Source organism: Mirounga leonina, unplaced genomic scaffold (assembly GCF_011800145.1).
Source record: "Mirounga leonina isolate KUSES-001 unplaced genomic scaffold, KU_Mleo_1.0 Mir_507, whole genome shotgun sequence".
In the NCBI taxonomy this organism is placed as follows: Eukaryota; Metazoa; Chordata; class Mammalia; order Carnivora; family Phocidae; genus Mirounga; species Mirounga leonina.
In genome coordinates this window covers 173114-191844 of record NW_023270789.1, presented here as the reverse complement: position 1 = coordinate 191844, position 18731 = coordinate 173114, and the positions used below count along the sequence as shown (strand labels likewise).

At 42.7% G+C, this 18731-nt stretch overlaps 1 protein-coding gene and 1 long non-coding RNA gene across 3 annotated transcripts in view; one reads left to right on the top strand and one right to left on the bottom strand.

The window, feature by feature from the left end:
- Positions 1–18731, top strand: part of PDE4DIP (phosphodiesterase 4D interacting protein) — a 206436-nt gene that overhangs the window by 33024 nt on the left and 154681 nt on the right. Inside the window, exon 1 of one of the 2 annotated variants that reach the window (XM_034990166.1) lies at positions 838–886. The exons of the other annotated variant lie outside the window; for it this stretch is intronic. Within the exon in view, the coding sequence (XP_034846057.1) occupies positions 867–886 (20 nt within the window). The 5' untranslated portion in view covers positions 838–866. Of the gene's footprint in view, positions 1–837; positions 887–18731 lie in introns of those variants that run through there. 2 annotated transcript variants of the gene reach the window in all.
- The window catches only part of LOC118000450, a 31031-nt gene continuing 19177 nt past the window's right edge, over positions 6878–18731 (bottom strand). The window contains exons 2-3 of the long non-coding RNA XR_004676463.1: positions 7454–7677; positions 6878–7144 (exon numbers count right to left, since the gene is read on the bottom strand). This is a non-coding gene — a long non-coding RNA (uncharacterized LOC118000450). The remainder of the gene's footprint in view (positions 7145–7453; positions 7678–18731) is intronic.

The following is an 18731-nucleotide window of genomic DNA, read 5'->3' as shown; positions in this document are numbered from 1 at the left end:
GCTTGGGAAACTGAAGGCAGAAGATGTAGAACAGGATAAAACCAGGGGCTAACCGAGGTGGAGGCAGCGAACAAGGCTGCAAGGTTTCGAGGAAGGTTCCTGCCCCCCGTTTAATGGTGAGACTGACATGTCCGATCTCTGGGAAAATAACGTCACGTCCGATGACCATCTGGGGTGTGCATCTGCATTCAGCCAGGACTGCACCGAAAACCCTCCTAGACCCCGGCTCCCTCTCCGGGTTTACCTGTGGGTGGGGTGATGCAGGCACACGAGAGGGCCTTCTCTCCAAATTCTCCCGACAGTTAGTTGGGTTTCTTTTACAGCGCCCCTCAGTGGGACGGGGGAGGAACGAAGGGGCTTGGTAGGGCGCCCTCTGAGCCCTCTGCCCTCGCGCCCACATCATCCCGGCGGGGAGGCGTGTCACCTGGGCTGGCTGGGCCCCAGCACACTGGCTGCCGGGAGCCCCGCCTCCGCTCGCGGGTGACAGCTCAGCTGGTGCCGAGCAACTCGTGCCAGCCAGTCGTGGCTCAGCCTGGGAGCGGGCGCGCGCCCCGCAGGGCTGCCTCTGGCCCCAGTTCCCCGAACGGCTCCGGGCGCCGCTCCGCTCCACGTCCCGCTTCCTACTGAGAACAGTCCCTCCCTTGTGCCCGTCGCTCCGCTCGCCGGAGGTTCGGCCACGTCAAATCGGTTTTCTCAAAAAGCAGGGGGCCGAGCGCTCTCTTCGCCAACACAGAAAGAAGGAGCTGGGGAGGGAAAAGCTGCCGCTCCCGGCGCTGGAGCTTCGTGGGCAAGGGTTCTCGTTTTCCCAGGCTGCTTCCACTCCCGGGTGAGGAGCGCCCTGAGAGTGAGGGGGAAGCGCCTGGAAAATGGAGCAGACGTGGACGAGGTAGGTGAGCCGCTGCTTTCTCCCCGCATTCCGGATGTGGTGCGCCCCCCACCCCAGCCCGGCCCCCTCGCCCGCGCCCCTAAGGAGAAGTCGCCCCTCACCTAGGGGCCTTTGATATCGTCTCTCTCTTTTTAAATGCCTCTCTAATTCCCACTTCTCTTGAGCCTTCTGCACATGTGCTGTTCTCTGGCGTTTTCCTTGCTTAATGGATCTCCCTTCCACCCAGTCTTGGTATTAAAAATAGCCAGCGGGGCTTACCTGGAAGTTTTTGTAGAAATGGTTCTCTGTCTTTTCCCTTTTCCACAGATGAGAAGGATTGGCGTAGGTCATTCTTTAGAGATACCTTTATTTCAGAATTCCTCCTCACCCTGCCACGTTTTCCTTCTCAACCTCATCCTCTACCAGTCACACAAAAGGCAAAGCACTGAGTGAGCAGAGCCCAGCATTGCTCATCTCCAGAGTGTCCAGTTGGAGTGACTTCGGAGGAGGGAAGAAGGAAGGAAGAGACCAGGGTGCCCTTCATTGCCCAGGCTTTTTTAAGACCAGGGTGACAGCAAGCTTTTAGGTCAGATTTTGGAGGTGCCCAATGGAATTGTGTTTTCTCCTTCCCCCTAGTCCTTCCCCTCAATGTACTTTAAAACAGACCTACCCAGGGATAAAAGATAATGTGTTGGGACAAAGACTTCATTTTTGTTTGTCAGGGTTAGGGTGGATAGAGAGGCTGGATTCCAGAGGTGTTTCCATGTTAGATAGTGCTCCATCTCCAGATTTAGCTTTGGTGATTGGAGTGAGGCCAAACGTGTGTGTTGACTCCTAAGAGAAAGCAGACTGACTGTACAGACACAGAAGGGATATTGGGGGCTTAATAGGACTTGTGAAAAAGATCTGGGAGACTTCAGCTGATTGTCCAACGGGACGGGTCTATGTCATGTCAGTGTTAAAGAAATTGAAGCTTGGGGTGTGTTGGTAGACCCATGCTATCTAGATTTACAAGTAATCATTCTACCTTTTGCTCTTTCCTGCTCTTCTTAGGCCTCTCCTAGAGGGCAGTGCTCTGTTGTGAGCCTCACTAATGCAATCAAGAGACACAGGGGATTGAAGACCATACCTTGAGGGGTTACCAAAGGACCTGGGGTTCTTTAGTCTGGGGAAGTGAAGACGGGGCTGGGGTCGGGGTGGATATGGTGGCTTCCTTCAAATATTTGAAGAGCGGTTGGTGGTAGTGAGAATTGATGGATTTGGAATCTCTTAGGAGGACAGAACACATTGTGAGGAGGCAAGTTATGGCTTCGCCTAAGGGAAAAGCTTTCTAACAAGTGACCTACCTGGAGAGTAAATAGATTCCTTGACCCTGAAATTGTTCAAGCAAAGGCTAGATGACCACTTGATGGTAATGAGGGATTCTTGCTCTCTATCAGTGTTGTCCACACTTAAAAAAAAGATATTGATGTTTTTCTAAACTTTATTTTTAAATGTATATTTAGATTTCAGATAAATTCAGAAATAATTTAGAAAACCACAAATAATATGTTTATAGTTCGATTAATGTCACAAACCAAGTATATCCATGTTAATAGGCATTCAGATCAAGAAAGAGGACACTACCAGCACCCCTGAAGCCCTTGTGACCCAAGAATAACCATTATCCTAACTTCGCACACCATAGATCAGTTTTGCCTGGTTTTGATCCTTATGTCAGTGAAATTATCCACTGTGTACTCTTTTATATCTGGCTTCTTTCATTCCATCTGATACTTGTGGGATTCTTCCACATTGTTGTGTGTAGGTCATTCATTCTTGCTTCTGGATGGGATTCTGCTGTGTGTAACTATATCAAAATTATCCATTCTATTGTTAATGAGCATTTGGGCAATTTCTGGTTTGGGGCTATTATGAATAGGTTGCTATCTATGAACATTCTTGGGCATGTCTTTTGGTGAACATATGTACATATTGCTGTTGGGTGAATGCATAGATGTAGAATTTCTGAGTAATCGGAAATGCATGATCAGCTTCAGTAGATACTGCCAAATAGTTTTCTAAAGTACTTATAAAGAGGATAGACAATGGGCTGAGATACAGTGAAAAAGTGCTCCACATCACTAGTCATCAGGGAAATGCAAATTAGAACCACAATGCCATACATTGTATACATATTGGAAGAGCCGAAATGAAAAAGACAGAAAATACCAAATGTTGGTGAGGTGGAAGAGTCAGAATGTTCATGGGTGTTTTTTGTTGTTGTCGTTGTTATTTTTTGGTTTTTGGGGTTTTTTGCCCTTATTCACAGTAAGAAATGTATTTACATTACAACCAGGTATACTCCCATACATAACTGAAACAAGAGTTTCATGTAACAATACTTAACCTTACTGTGTGTTTTGTACTCTGATGTTTTCCACCCTAGTCCTTTTCTTTAAAAAGAAAAAAATGCTAGTTTATTTCACCACCTGGTGGATCATAGATGGAAAAATCCTATAATCATATATCATAACTGATGTCTCAGGTGTTTCCTAACTCACAGCTAAGATCAGTTCATAACCATTTATTTTAAATGTGAGAGCTCAGTACAGGCAAAGCACTGTGCTAAATGCTAAGGGTGAAACAATGAATGAGACTGGGTTTCTGCCTTCAAGCATTGTACTTTCTCATTGTCTGTAATTCTAATAGAGGCAGAGGCACACATATGCATGAGAGCACAGGGGAGAAGCACAACTTGAGAAATTCAAAGAATAAAAATTAACTATAAAGCCACTGTTTATTAGGCTTGCCTCTATTAACTTGTGTGCTAATCCCTTCACAGACTTGATTTCACCTAATCCTCACGACCCTATGAGGTACGAGGGAAATGTTATTATAGTCATCATTTTAAGACAAGAAAAATTGAACTTCAGAGACATTAAATAATGTGCCCAGGGAACACACACAGCTGAGAAAGAAATATAGCCTGGAGTTGAGTTTTGCTGGTGATTCAGTTTCTGAGTTGGTTCTGGAGCTGGCTCCTTATCCTGAAGCTTATGAATAGCTTATGAATAAGTTTAAGACTGTGATTCTATTCCCAAGTTTCATTCTTGGCAGCTCTTGGAAAGCTTCCTCTCTGAAAGGTTCTTCACATGAGCCTCTATACCCTTTATCTTGCTCAGTCTATCCACGAAGGACAGGGTGCTGAGTATTTGAGTTCTCAAAGTAAAATATCCCCGACTGCTATCTGTGCATCATCTGCCCTGCTAGAGGTCAACTGGAGTGTTTTTTCCCAGGGATGTTGCCTGACCATTGCCAGACCCTTTGGTTAAATCATATGGGGAGAACATCATTGGTTCTGGAATAGCAAATTTCCTATGAATACACCGGCCTTACAAAAAAGCTGGTTTGGTCACTAATCAAGCCCATATCCATGAATAAGGTAAGAGTTATCAAAGGAATAAGCTCATGGAGATGATGAGGAACCTGATGATGAGGATAATTTTGCTCATCTTGTAAGTCTCGTATCTATCAGGCAAACAGCTTCTACAGCTCTGAATTTTTAGCATTCACTTACCAGAACTAGCAACTCATTAAAGAAGAGTGTGTATTTCAAATTCCTTATCTGGACTAGCAACTCACCGAAGAGTGTGTATTTCAGATTCCTTAGATTGTATTAGTTTCTTTTTGCTGCTGAAACAAATTCCCACGAATTTAGTGGTTGAAAACAACACAAATGTATTATCTTGCAGTTCTGGAGGTCAGAAGTCTGGAAATTGGTCTTCTAGGCTAAAGGGAAGATGTCTGCAGGAGTATGTTCCTCCTGGAGGCTCTAGGGAGGAATCTAGTCCTTGCCTTTTCCGGCTTTAGAGGCTGTCCACATTGCTTGATCCACGGCCCCTTTCCAGCAATGGCAATACTCCAGTCTCTGCTCCCTTGTCTCCTCTCCTCTTCTAATTCTGACTCTCCCGTGTTATCTCTTACAAGAACCCTTGTAATTACTTTGGGCCCAACTGGATAATCTGGGATAATCCCGCTATCTCAAAATCCTTAATCTCATCTGAAAGTCTCTTTTGCCATGTAAAGTGGCACACTGACAGGTTCCGGAGAATAGGAATGTGGACTTCTTTGGAGGGCCATTATCCAGCCTACCACACTATGAAATGCGGGAAAAGTCATTACTAATTCTCTTCCCCTTTTGGGGCAGAAATGCTCTTGTTTGTAGCACGTGGAAAAGCTGAGTAAAAGTCACGCAAATCATACGTGAACCTTAGTCAACTTCCCTAAACAAATAACTCAAGGAAAAGTGAACTTGAACTATTTAAGCGCTACCTATAAGATTGAAGGTTAGGAAAGGAATTTAATAGTCTGTTTTGTGTTGTTTTATGTAACCTTGTAATTTAATTTAACACAATGCAAGCGATGATTGTATTTGCCTGCTGTGGCTATGCAAACTTGGAGAAGGGAAGTAACAGTCAAGAAAAATAGTGGTTCAGTCTCAAAATTCAAAAAATTTGATTTTGTTTCTTCTCCCCCACATAAAGTGAGTTCAGCCTTCAAGTAAGACAAGAAGCCCATTTATCATGGTTATTTTGCACTTAAATGATCCCCATTGATAGCTTATTTGCATTTATTCTGCCCTGTATTAACGTTTAGCTTAACGCTACATTCACGCCTTCTTAACTGTAGAGGAAGCAGAGACATTTAATTCTCTTTGAATTCATGGTAAGTTGGCAGAGTGTCCTGTTTACTAATACATAGTTACAACCAGAAATCGCATTTCTCCCCATTTTGTAGATGCGGCAGCTGAGGCCAGAGAGGTCAGTTAGGCCCCAGGGCATGAAGGTCTGGTTGAGTCCAGTACCTTTGCCCACTGTGCCGATGCTGCTGCTTTGCATACAGCACTTTTTTATTAGGAAAATGCTCTTTCTCATAATTCTATTATTGAAACATCTTTGGTCTTTGAATTTCCCTTTTAACATTCAGCACTTCCAGCAATTAATTTCCTGCATTTGGGGAAGGAAAAATTTCTGCCTTCGAAACTCTGATCTACTTTTAAATAGGCCTCTACTGGGGCGCCTCGCCTGGGTGGCTCAGTCGTTAAGCGTCTGCCTTCGGCTCAGGTCATGATCCCAGGGTCCTGGGATCCAGTCCCGCGTCGGACTCCCTGCTCGGCGGGAAGCCTGCTTCTCCCTCTCCCACTCCCCCTGCTTGTGTTCCGTCTCTCGCTGTGTCTCTCTTTGTCAAATAAATAAAACCTTTTAAAAAAAAATAGGCCTGGGCGCCTGGGTGGCTCAGTTGGTTGGGCGTCTGCCTTCGGCTCAGGTCATGATCCTGGAGTCCCTGGATCGAGTCCCGCATCGGGCTCCCTGCTCGGCGGGGAGTCTGCTTCTCCCTCCGACCCTCCCCCCTTTCATGCTCTCTCTCTCCCTCAAATAAATAAATAAAATCTTTAAAAAAAAATAGGCCTATACTTGGATTTTGGCTTGTGGAATTTATCTCGATCAGTGCTTTCATCCCCGCTTGCTTATTTCCGGTGTGCTAGATCAGACTGGATACCCCTGCCGCGCTTCTTTCAGCTTACGTGCTAAGGGTGGATTTCAGATACATTGAGAAGACTGGGAAGGGGTCATTTTGTCTCTGAAAGGATAAACTGGGTGACTCTCATCTCCATTCTAGTTGGCTCAGGGATAATTTATACAAAACTGTGTGGAGCCTCCATCCATTCAGCGGATGCCCTGGGACACTACGCCTGTTGAAATTAACCCGATTTTATAAATAAAATTCCAAAATAAGCTCGGAACATTCCACAAGTTGTCTCTGGCAAAAATCCAAGTAGCGTTTAAAGTTAGAAAAAGTCCAGAATAAAAGAGATCTCATGATGACCCAAGGTGGCTCTACCCAATTCTATTTTAAAACATTCAAATATACTGAGGACTTGTTTTCCTCAGTCTCAGAAAATCTTCTGAGTTCTGTGGTCAGCAAGACAAACTTGATCTGAATTTTTTTTTCTCATGATGAAGCACTTTATTATTCATAGACTATTCATCATCATCATCATCATCATCATCACAACTATAAGTAGTATTTTCATGGCACATTAATAGTTTCTAATACATTTTCCCTTAATGAGTCTCATTATCTCCAGTCCTCTTCTGCTTGTTCCACTCTCCAGAAACTTCTTTCTCCTTGGCTTCTCCAATGCCATCTAAGGACAGTAGCCACTGGTATCTTTTCTTCATGGCCAAGGTGGAAGGAGTATGAAGAAGCAGTAACTACTGACATAGAAAGCATTGACTGACAAAGAAAATCGAATAATTTTTAGCATTTCACACAGTGGAAGAATGTATTATTTTACATGTCATAATGTGGAATATTGTTATTCATGATGTAGAATATGTGGAAATATACTACTTTACTCTGTCATTCCCTTATACTGAAGTCTTTAGGGTTCTAGTTTTTAACTATTATAAATAATACGTGATAAACATCTAGGTACATAAAGCATCTTCTTCCATAAGATTATTTTTGAACGATAGATGTTCAGAAGTAGGATAACTGTATCAAACATTTATAGTTGTTGAATATGTGTTGCAAATTGCTTACCGTTTAGACTCCTATAACTTGTAGAAATATAGAGGATATTTTGGCTCAATTTAACCATCTTTTTCAAGACCCGAGTCACTATATTGTAGAAGGGGAAGTGTCATAAAGTGACATAAAGTGATGTATCCCAGGTGAATCAGTAGCAACATCCCAACTTCTACTCCTCTACAGAGTAAAATGCTTCACTTTTGCTCTTAATATCTGTTACCATCTTGGAGTGTTATCTGAAATGGTAATAAACAGAAAATTTTAATAAAATTTTAAAATTTTAATAAGAAAGTAAAAGTGGATATAAATTACATCAAAATTACGCATACAAGGGAGCCTGGGTGGCTCTGTCGGTTAAGCATCCGACTCTTGATTTCAGCTCAGGTCATGATCTCAGGGTCCTGAGGTTGAGCCCCACGTTAGGCTCTGTGCTCAGTGGGGAGTCTGCTTGAAGATTTTTCCCTCTCCCTTGCCCCTCCCTGCCACACACATGCTCTCTCTCTAAAATAAATAAATAAACCTTTAAGAAAAAATTTTCTCTCCCTCTCCCTGTGCGCCTCCCCCTTCAAAAAAAGAAATATCAAATCATTAAAACAATTTAAAAAAATTATCCATACATATTAGGATGTCTATTGCAAGGAGAGGAAAAAAGAAAATAGATGCTGTATTTGGTGATCGGATTATGGGCAACATCGTTTATATGCTGCCTTAAACCTCAGTCAGTATGTTTTTACAGCAGGAAGAAATTTACATTAGTGTGTATCAAGTGACAACTTATAAAGTTTGGAACTGAGTTCGTCTGACAATGCTTCTTCTGTGTATTACTTAGAGATTTCCAGGTTATTGGCACCAGGGGAACAGTGTTATTGCCAGACCACCTAAGGAGCTGGTTGTAGAGTGTCATTTTACTCTTCTGAGCTAAAATTATTATGTGGGCCTTCCTATACCAGCTGTTCCCACCTACACACCTAGCCTTGCCTTTGCTAGGATAGATTTACCCTTCAAAGATTAGTTTTAGTATTACCTCCTTTTGGAATTATTTTTGGAACCTAATTCTGGGTGTTTTCTGTAGTCAGAGCATGCTGTCTGCCATTGTTTGCAGCTAGCTAGTTGGTTTACGTGGTATTTTCCATTCTCTAAGCTTATTGGAAGAAAGGACTTTTGTTGTTTGTCTCTGAATCTTCAGCATCTAACATTGTTTCTAGCACTTAGAAGATCCTCAATTTAGAACTTTCTAAAGAGCATTCCCCACAAGGCTGATATGAACATCTGTTTGGTAGGTGTCTCCCTATTATGGAATGGATACAGCAGATTACCAAAGCTTGATGACACTATATATTCAAATTGCATTTATTTGTTGTTTAAGTTATATGCATCAAATTCCTGTTATGATCTAGACTTTTTAAATGCTAGCGAAATGATAGTGAATGATATAAAAACCCTGCCTGCAAGTGGCTGATGTTCCAGAAGGGTCACTAGACAGGAGTGTATATTACTATTCTGCCTGGACCTCACACTTCCTTTCTTCCAGTCCACTTCCACACACCCTCAGCAAGCCAGCTTTGCAGCTCATCCTCCCTCCAAAGTCTCCACCCTTAGGATCCTTAACTCTGAGTTTGTGTTTCCTGACCATAAGGTCAAATCCCCCCATCTCCTCATTGTTTCTGAATATTCAGTTCACCTTATCGCTTACTACAGTTCCTCTATCTTTCAGGCCACCTACTCTGTCCCTCTCCCTGCTGAGCCTGGACCTCAGGGGCAGCCCTTTCAATTGCTCTCAACACTGCTTCAGAGTCTCTTATTGCCTTAACATTCCCCAAACCTTGGTCACCCTCGGTCAGTTTTATTATCCTCTAGGAGTCTATAATCTTTGTTTTATTTTTTTAAATTTATTTTCTTTGGTTGAAGTGAAATTGACATACGATATCATGTTAGTTTCAGGCGTACATCATACTAATTCAATATTTTTGTACGTTATGAAATGATCCCCATCGTAGGTCTAGTTACCATCTGTCACCATACAGAATTATTATTGTATTATTGACTCTATTTCTTATGCTGTACCTTACATCCCCATGACTTACTTATTTTATAACTGGAATTTTGTACTTCCTAAATCTCTTCATCTATTTCACTGATACCTTCAACCCCTCCCTACCTCTGGTAACCAACAGTTTATTTTCTGTATATATGAGTCTGTTTCTGTTTTGTGTGTTTATTTTATTTTTTTGATTTCATCTTTAAATGAAGTAATACAATATTTGTCTTTCTCTGTCTGACTTATTTCCCTTAGCATAATACCCTCTAGGTCCACCCATGTTGTCATGAATGGCAAGATTTTGTTCTTTTTTATAGCTGAGTGATATCCATTGTATATATATGCCACATCTTCTTTATTCATTCTTCTATTGATGAATACTTAACTTGCTTCCATATCTTGGCTACTGTAAATAATGCTGCAGTGAACACAGGGATGCATATATCTCTTCAAATTGTCTTCAGGTAACTACTCAGAAGTGGGAATCCTAGATCATATGATGGTTCTATTTTTTTTTTTTTTTAAGTAGAGCTTAAAAAAAGTAGAGCTCCAGCATGGAGCTCAACGTAGGGCCTGAACTCACAACCCTGAGATCAAGACCTAAGGTGAGATCAAGAGTGGATGCTTACTTGACTGAGCCACCCAGGTACCCCAGTAGCTCTATTTTTAATTTTGTAAGGAACCTCCATACTCTCTTCCGTAGTGGCTACACCAATTTATATTCCCACCAACAGTGCACAAGGGTTCCTTTTATAAGCTTTTTAAATTACATTATAGAACCATACTGAAAAAGAAGACTCTAGATTCATTCTTTTTATTTCTAGCAGATCTATAACGTTAAGAAATTCCCCTCCTCCTCCCCTTACGTGCCTCCTCTGCTCTCCTCCCCTGACTGTTCCCCTAAAAAAATGCATTCTTCAAAACCTTTGATTTCAATAATATAAATAAAATCAAGATACAAAGTTGCACATGCAATGTTATTTCTATTTTGTGGAATTCTCACAGGTATATGAACTGAAGAACAACTGAAAGTAAATACATTAAAAATCTTTGTCGAGGGGGGCGCCTGGGTGGCTCAGTCGTTAAGCATCTGCCTTCGGCTCAGGTTATGATCCCAGGGTCCTGGGATCGAGCCCCACATCAGGCTCCTTGCTCGTTGGGGAGCCTGCTTCTCCCTCTCCCACTCTCCCTGCTTGTGTTCCCTCTCTCGCTGTCTGTCTCTCTGTCAAATAAATAAATAAAATCTTAAAAAAAAATCTTTGTCAAGGGGGGCGCCTGGGTGGCTCAGTCGTTAAGCGTCTGCCTTTGGCTCAGGTCATGATCCCAGGGTCCTGGGCTACAGTCCCACATTGGGCTCCTTGCTCAGCAGGGAGTTTGCTTCTCCCTCTGCCTGCTTGTCCCCCTGCTCATGCACTCTCTCTCTCAAATAAATAAATAAAATCTTTAAGAAAAAATCTTTGTCAATGTTACCTTTAAGTGGTAGCGTTTTTTATTACTTTTCTGTATACATTTTTCTCCTTTCCAAAATTTTCTAGAAGGAGCATGTCATTCTTTTTAAATCATTAAAAATAGATGCAATAAAGAAAGGAAACAGTAAAAGATTATGTGAATAAAAGGTAGGTAGATACAGGAAAAAAATATCTATCTCTTGATGCTTGGTCTAGGGCTCCGAGATGGACTGTGCCAACTGCCTTGGCATACCACAGTGCCTTGTGAATAGTGGTTGTTAATGAAGACTGAGGACTACAGAATGCATTGCCAGGACCAAAAATCAAAAGCACAAGCTAAGTTTGAGAAGTGGGTGGAGAGACCATATACCATCTCCCGGTGATGTGACTGAATTTGAAGCAGATTATTTTTCACGTCTCTTTTGAAAGAGTGATTATCAGTGTCTTAGCTGATTTAGGGCATAGGGAAGAGGATTTATTAGATATTTGGGCATCCGATAACCTCATGGGGCAAAGTGAGAAAAAGAATTACTTGAACTTCCTTTACCTTTTTGTGGCATTAAGTGGTTTGTTTCTCTGAACCTTGATGGATAAGAGCAAGAAACATAATGTTCATTCCTTTTAGGCCGAAGACTTAGTACAAGAGCAAAGAAGGTGATAAAACATGTATCAGTTGTCGCAGATGCACAATGATGCTTGTAGCTCTCCGTAGCTGTTGAGGACTTAGTGGCGCTTCGGAAAACTGTCTGCCAGAGTTCCATTTGGCCGTGGTCACTCGCAGTGGGTAGAGTCTGTTGAGTGAAGGGTGTAATTGCAGCCTGTACTGGAGAAGAGTGGAGGTTGTTGTACCAGTGCCAAGTCGGCCCACACGTAGTCGGCATGCAGAGGGACACTCACGAGGGATGCTCTCTCTGTTCTGAGGGGGCTTTGCCAATTAAGCATCCTAGCTTGCAGAGGTTATAATGATAGGTCTTGGGATGAGAAAAAATTATCATCTCCCTGTATTTGTGCTCTGCATCTGTGCCTTCTACCCTATTTGCATGCAAATATGTTTTTGCAGTTCTGGTGCTGAAAGGGGGTGGGCTTTGGTAACATTGGGAGCATAGATGATACACTCCATGTCTCTGTTGGCAAGAGAAAAAGAAGATCTGAGAAGTCTCAGAGCTTGTTCACTATGGGCCTGTCCCGTTTTGATTGTGTCTGTCCCATCACTTCTTCTGCCTTTTAGTTTCTTCCCTTTGTCTGTTAGGGATGGTGGCAAGGGTTAGCACAGAAGACGTGCAGGGAAGGTATGAACATTTAGAGAGATTTGGGTAAAGATAGGGAAGTATAAAATGATGGATGACTCACTTTTCAGGATAGGACCTATAAAAAAACTCATACTAGCCACTTCCCTTTTAGGATTTTAATTCATTTGTCACATGGCATCTATTACACCAGTATTCAAATACTCAAGTGTGAGCTGTGTCCAGCCGGGATGGACATCTCAAAAAACAAGTTTGTGTCTGGATTTGAGTCTAAATCCAATCTTGACAGAGCATCACTGTCCACCCTCCCTCTCCGCTCAGATTCTCAGGGGTCACTTCCCTGCAGTCAAGCCAGGTACAGAGGAAGCTTCCGGTAAAGGCGTAGGTAGAAATAAGACATATTGGAAAGAGTAAAGGTTTGGAGTCAAGTGCCGTTTTCAAGTTCAGGCTTGACACCAGCTAGTGTATGATCTTGGGCAAGTCACTTCATCCTCCTAGGCCCCTTGTTTCCTCATCTGTGATACAGGACCTAGTGGACAGGATTTTGTGAAGACTGAATGAGGTGCTGCCTGGAAAGCATTGGGCATTTAATGAATTCTGGTGACAGCATTGGTGGTGGGTGGTGGTGGTTGTCCACAGTAATGATGGACATTTAATGCAAGATTGGTGCTGAGGGGAATTCCACTGGAAGAGAACATGTTGAACTGTGAAGGCAGGCACAGGCAGTCCAGAGATGGTCACCTGTAGACGTCTCTGTTCCTAAGCTGCCACTGCTCGTGAAACCCTATCATTTAAAAGTTCTCAGAGCCAGAACTTCACACATTAGAGAAAGTAGGCCACAGTTCTTCTCCTTCCAACCCTTTTCTATTTGCAAGTGTTCAATGTGGATACAAATAAAAAATATAAAAAATTGGGGCACCTGGGTAGCTCAGTCGTTAAGCGTCTGCCTTTGGCTCAGGTCATGATCCCAGGGTCCTGGGATCGAGCCCCGTGTTGGGCTCCCTGCTCAGCGGGAAGCCTGCTTCTCCCTCTCCCACTCCCCCTGCTTGTGTTCCCTCTCTCGCTGTGTCTCTCTCTGTCAAATAAATAAATAAAATCTTTAAAAAATATGTATATAAAAAATTGACTCTGAACATCAGAAAGGTTTCTTTGGACCAGAATTTAGTTACTTATGTCAAATGTGCTTTAAGAACATAGGAATTAGGGGTGCCTGAGTGGCTCAGTCAGTTAAGCATCTGCCTTCAGCTCAGGTCATGATCCCAGGGTCCTGGGATCAAGCCCCACATCGGGCTCCCTGCTCAGCAGGGAACCTGCTTCTCCCTCTGCCCCCGCCGGCCCCCCTGCTCGTGCTTTCTCTCACTCTCTCTCAAATAAATAAATGAAATCTTTTTTTTAAAAAAAGAATATAAGAATTAGAATGGAATGTGTGTTTGGTTCAGTGTCTAGTGCTGAGCAAACTTCAACAACCTTCCTGTCACACCACATAATCCCCACTGTTTGAGGAGGTCAGACTGAACCTAATCTCTTACACTGTTTATCTTTTTTTGAGGGCTTCATTGAAGGGCAGTGTAAATTGCATCAAAATACATTCTCTTTTTTAAAAAATAAAAATTAAACTGTTAGGGGTGCTTGGGTGGCTCAGTCGGTTAAGTGTCCAACTCTTTTTTTTTTTTTTAAAGATTTTATTTATTTATTTGAGAGAGAGGATGAGAGGAGAGAGAGAGCACATGAGAGGCGGGAGGGTCAGAGGGAGAAGCAGACTCCCTGCCGAGCAAGGAGCCCGATGCGGGATTCAATGCGGGACTCGATCCAGGGACTCCAGGATCATGACCTGAGCCGAAGGCAGTCGCTTAACCAACTGAGCCACCCAGGCACCCAAGTGTCCAACTCTTGATCTCAGCTTAGGTCTTGATCTTGGGGTCATGAGTTCAAGCCCTGAATTGGGCTCCATGCTAGGTGTGGAGCCTAGTTAAAAAAAAAAAAAATTAACCTTTTGGTATAAAATAGTAAAAAAAGAAAAAAGGCAGATATTCACATGTATTTTCTACTATCCTAAACCTCCATCCTTATCTCTTGTGCAGATTCTCTTCTAGTCCATATCTAGAGGCATTTTTACTATGGTACAAATCTTAGTCCTCTTCCTTCTTTGCTTGACATTTTAAATCGTCTTTGGGGGTTCTAAGTAGTTAGACAAAGCTAATGTGTTGAACAGGGAAATGCAAATGAAGAACCAGTTTGCACCCTTGACTTCCCTTAATACTCCTACCTGAGGGTTAGAGCTTAGAGAAGGAAGGTTTGAGGAGAGGGAAAGGTAAAAACATTGCCTGGGGTGGGGGGCAGGTCCTGGGGGCAGTTTGTGCTTACTCAGGTGGACAAAATTAATTGGTATCTCATTTATGTTCTGAAATCCCTGTTTTAAATCTCATTATTCTTGTAATTATCTCTTTGAATGCCATCTGCCTTCCCCAGTAGACTCTGAGCACCTTGATGATGGAGTATATTTCTTTTTCATCTTTATGTTTCCAGGGCTTGCCATATAAGCCACTTCTCAATAAATGTTTATGAAAAGGAATGGAAAAAAACCTAAGAACGTCAATCATGGCCCAGGTTTTTGCTCTAAGTACTGCTATAGCAGATTGTTTTTTCCCCTCCTGAGTTTTTGTTTATGACCCAAAAAACTCTATAAAAATAAGTCTGAAAGATAGAAAAATGCCTCCAAGAGATGGCCTTTGTCCACAGGCTTACAGATCTTAAGCAAGAGTGGTGGTAAGTGATGAAGGAGGGGCCCAAACTGTGTGGCGCTCCAACAACCTAAGTGGATGTGACTGCCCTGGGGAGAGGACCTGAAAATAACCGTCCCTTTGGGAGTTTGCACACTCATCAGGGAAGAAATATCCCTCGGTTAAAAATTTTAATAAGTGAAACCAAGGAGAAGAAAGTACTGGGGACTAGGCAGACATCAGCTCCTCAGACATGGTTTGGGGGGTGACTTTGGTCCTGGGATACCACCATCTCATACTGTTTAAAGATTTGTTGCACAACCTGCTTTGTAATGTAAAGTTGTGTGGTTGCCATCTTGCCATTGCTCGTGAATAATACAGTCCGATAACATGATCCATTCTTCTCAGTCCACAAATTAAACAGACCAAAATACAAGGCTATAACACCAAATGTGTAGTTTGCAAAGGAAGGCCAATGGGTGCCCTATAGAAACTCTCTCTCTGAAGGCTCCATCGTAGTATTGCCCTTTGGTAAAAGGAGGACCCACGTTTCTACCCCCTCCCCACAATGTTAGGAGAGAATAGACAAGTGGCACCACTCTGCTGCTTACATTTTGGAAAGGAGCTATGTCAGGGTGGCCATTTTCGAGCAAAGCAAAATTGAGTGCTTGGATATTCCTGACATAATTGAAACTGCTATAGTTAGGAAATTACTGGAAAAAAAATCATCAGAGCACAGTTTGACAGCAACAGAGTAGCAGAGTGTAGCAGATGGCTTTGGGAAAGTCAATTATTTTCTGATTAGTCTCAACCTAATCACCCTGGAAAACTGTAGGAAAAACTAGTAATATGGGATATTGAATGTTGATGTGCTGTTTGAGTCCAATATCTTCTTAGCTACTTATCAGCAAATCAAGAGAGCATGGGCAAGATACCATGCAGCAATAAATGGGCGAACAGCTTGTGGGTGGGTTGTACTTGGAAAATGCTTGGTTCTTCAAATTAAGCAAGAGAGTGGCTTGGCAAAATTTAGAATTTACCATCCTATATTACTGCTTCACAAAGCCGTGGGCGTGTGTGTGTGGGGCCTAGCTAGCTTGGAGTCTGTCCCTAGTATACGTCAGTTCTCTTTGCACTTTGGTTTATCAGATGTTGTCACAAATTGAAATCCCCTAGACATATACCCTGTGTTTCTTCACTATGAGCCCCTTCCCTGGGGGAGCATCAGATTCCTTCCCAACCTTTTGGAACAGATGATGAGCCCCACTCTTGGGCAATAAGGGAGGGAACTTGAGCTGTTAATAGAGTTAAAGTGATTTTTAAAAATCTCCTGAGACTGTAAGTATGTCCATTAACTCAGTACCCATCCAAAGTGACCTCTCTATCCTTCCACTTATTGATTCACAATGGGCAGACAGCTAGCTCAGAGTGGGTGTGGGTGGGCTGGAGAAGATGAAGTATCTCATGGGGCCTGTATGCTCTGCGTTGTTGTAACCTGCTCCTGATCTATAATGTGGAATCTTCAGAGCAAAGAGGATTGATTGAGATCATGTCTGGAAAGTTCCCCAGATCCTTGGAAATTGTTAAAATGAGTTTTATAGTTAAGCATCTATTGGAATAGAATTGCATAATTACTGCGAGGGACCTTAGAAAAATCTGTGCATTTCTTTTACAAATATTTGAGGAAACTGAAGCGCAAGAGGTAAAAGTGATTTATGAACCAATTTTAGTAGTTTATCATCATAGATTAGTGAATTGCATGCTGAAGCAATCAGGTTACTCAAGACTGTGAGTTTTTTTCCTTTTATTTGAGTGTGGTTGACACACAATGTTACATTAGTTTCAGGTATATAACAGTGGCAAATTTAGGTATTGTCATCATTCTATGTTCATCACAAGTGTAGCTACCCTCTGTCACCATACATCGCTATTATAATATCATTGACTATATTCCCTGTGCTGTACCTTTTCTCCTCCTGACTTATTCATTCTATGGCTGGAAGCCTGTGTCTGCCACTCCTTTTCACCCATTTTTCCCAACCCCTACCCCCTGGCAACCATCAGTTTTTTCTCTGTATTTGTAGGTCTGATTCTGCATTTTGTTTCTCTATTCATTTGGGTTTTTTTTTTTTAATTGCAGATATGAGTGAAATCATATGGTATTTGTCTTTCTCAGTCAGTCTTATTTCACTTAACAGAATATCCTTTAGGTCCATCCCTGTTGTCTCAAATGGCATGACCTCATCCTTTTATGGCTGCATAATTTTCCATTGTGTATATATACCACATATTCCTTATCCATTCTCAAAACTATGCATTAAAGCAGAAATGAAATTCTGTCTGCACTTGATCTATACCACGGTGACAGTCTCAGAGACCTACACGGAGCCAGGCGGGTATCATAAGTGAGTGTGCAAGTTAGGACTACAAAGATAGGGAGGATAAGGACTGTGACAAACTGGAGATCATGTGTTTGTTCTGTTGAAAGGCAGCAGGTTATCCCCCTAGGTGGGAAGGCAGGCCCAGTGTTGCTAGACCCATTCATTTTCTAAGAGAAGTTAGAAGTAGGTCATCCTTGTGCCGACCAAATGAAAACATGTTGGCTAGGCTGGATTTGGCCTAGGGAGTGACCATGTTGCTGATGGCAGATGCACAGTTACCTACCTAAGTCTGCAGGCTGAGGAAAAAAGAATCCATTCAGTGGCTGAATAGCAGCAGCTAAGTGCAAGTTTTCTCCCCACAAATCTTTCAACACATTGCTCTGGCTGATGGCTTCAACATCCTTCCCCTACTTTAGCTCAACAGAGGGGGATTCGTAAGCGCTACCATCATCTCTTTAATTGTTCTACTCTCAGGGAACATTTTTAATGGGAAGTAGAGAAGCGAAAGAGGCAGATGACCTGGAAGAACCACAAGCTGTTGATCTGCTTTCGAATAATAAAAACCACCAGGTGGTGTGTGTAGTCCAATGTGCCTTGCCTGGTAGTTTGATGTCCATCTGGAACTTAACAAAGTGAAGATTCATGCCAGCATCCAGGCCTGAGGCCCAGAAGGAAGAACAACAATTTCTAAACAAATGCAAGTCTCTCTTCCGCCTCCCTGTGAATGTGTTCTGGCTTTTAAAAAGAGAAGCCCTCTAAATCTCTGGCTACAGAATTCTTTTTGGAACGACTAACTGGGTATACCCAAGAGGTTTTTTGTTTTTGTTTTTGTTTTTTTAAGATTTTTATTTATTTATTTAACAGAGAAAGAGACAGCAAGAGCAGGAACACAAGCAGGGGGAGTGGGAGAGGGAGAAGCAGGCCTTCCGCCGAGCAGGGAGCCCGATGCGGGGCTCGATCCCAGGACCCTGGGATCATGACCTGAGCCGAAGGCAGATGCTCAACGACTGAGCCACCCAGGCGCCCGGTGTACCCAAGAGTTTAAGGAATAAACTAAATGTTGAAAGCATCTCTCTGTAGGAGTATTCGGCTCTCTGTTTCTGCCTTCCCCACCCAGTCCGTTGTCAAAACAGTAGCCAGCCCATTTAAAACATTCATCACTCAGTTCAGCTCTCCTTTTGACTCACAAGATTCTAGTGGCTAAATTCTTCTCAATGGCCTGAAAGGCCTTATATGCTCTGACCCCTGCATAGCCTTCCCATTACTTCCTTGACCTTACCTCCTACTACTTCCTCACTATGTGCTCACTCTCTCTGCCCAGACATACTGGCCTCCTTTCTGCTCCCAAACACTTTGGCATGCTCCCTCCTGTGAGCCTTTGTATTTGATGTTCTCTGCTTAGAAGACTCTTTCCCCAAATACCCCCATGACTATCCTATTGCTTCTCAGAGAAACA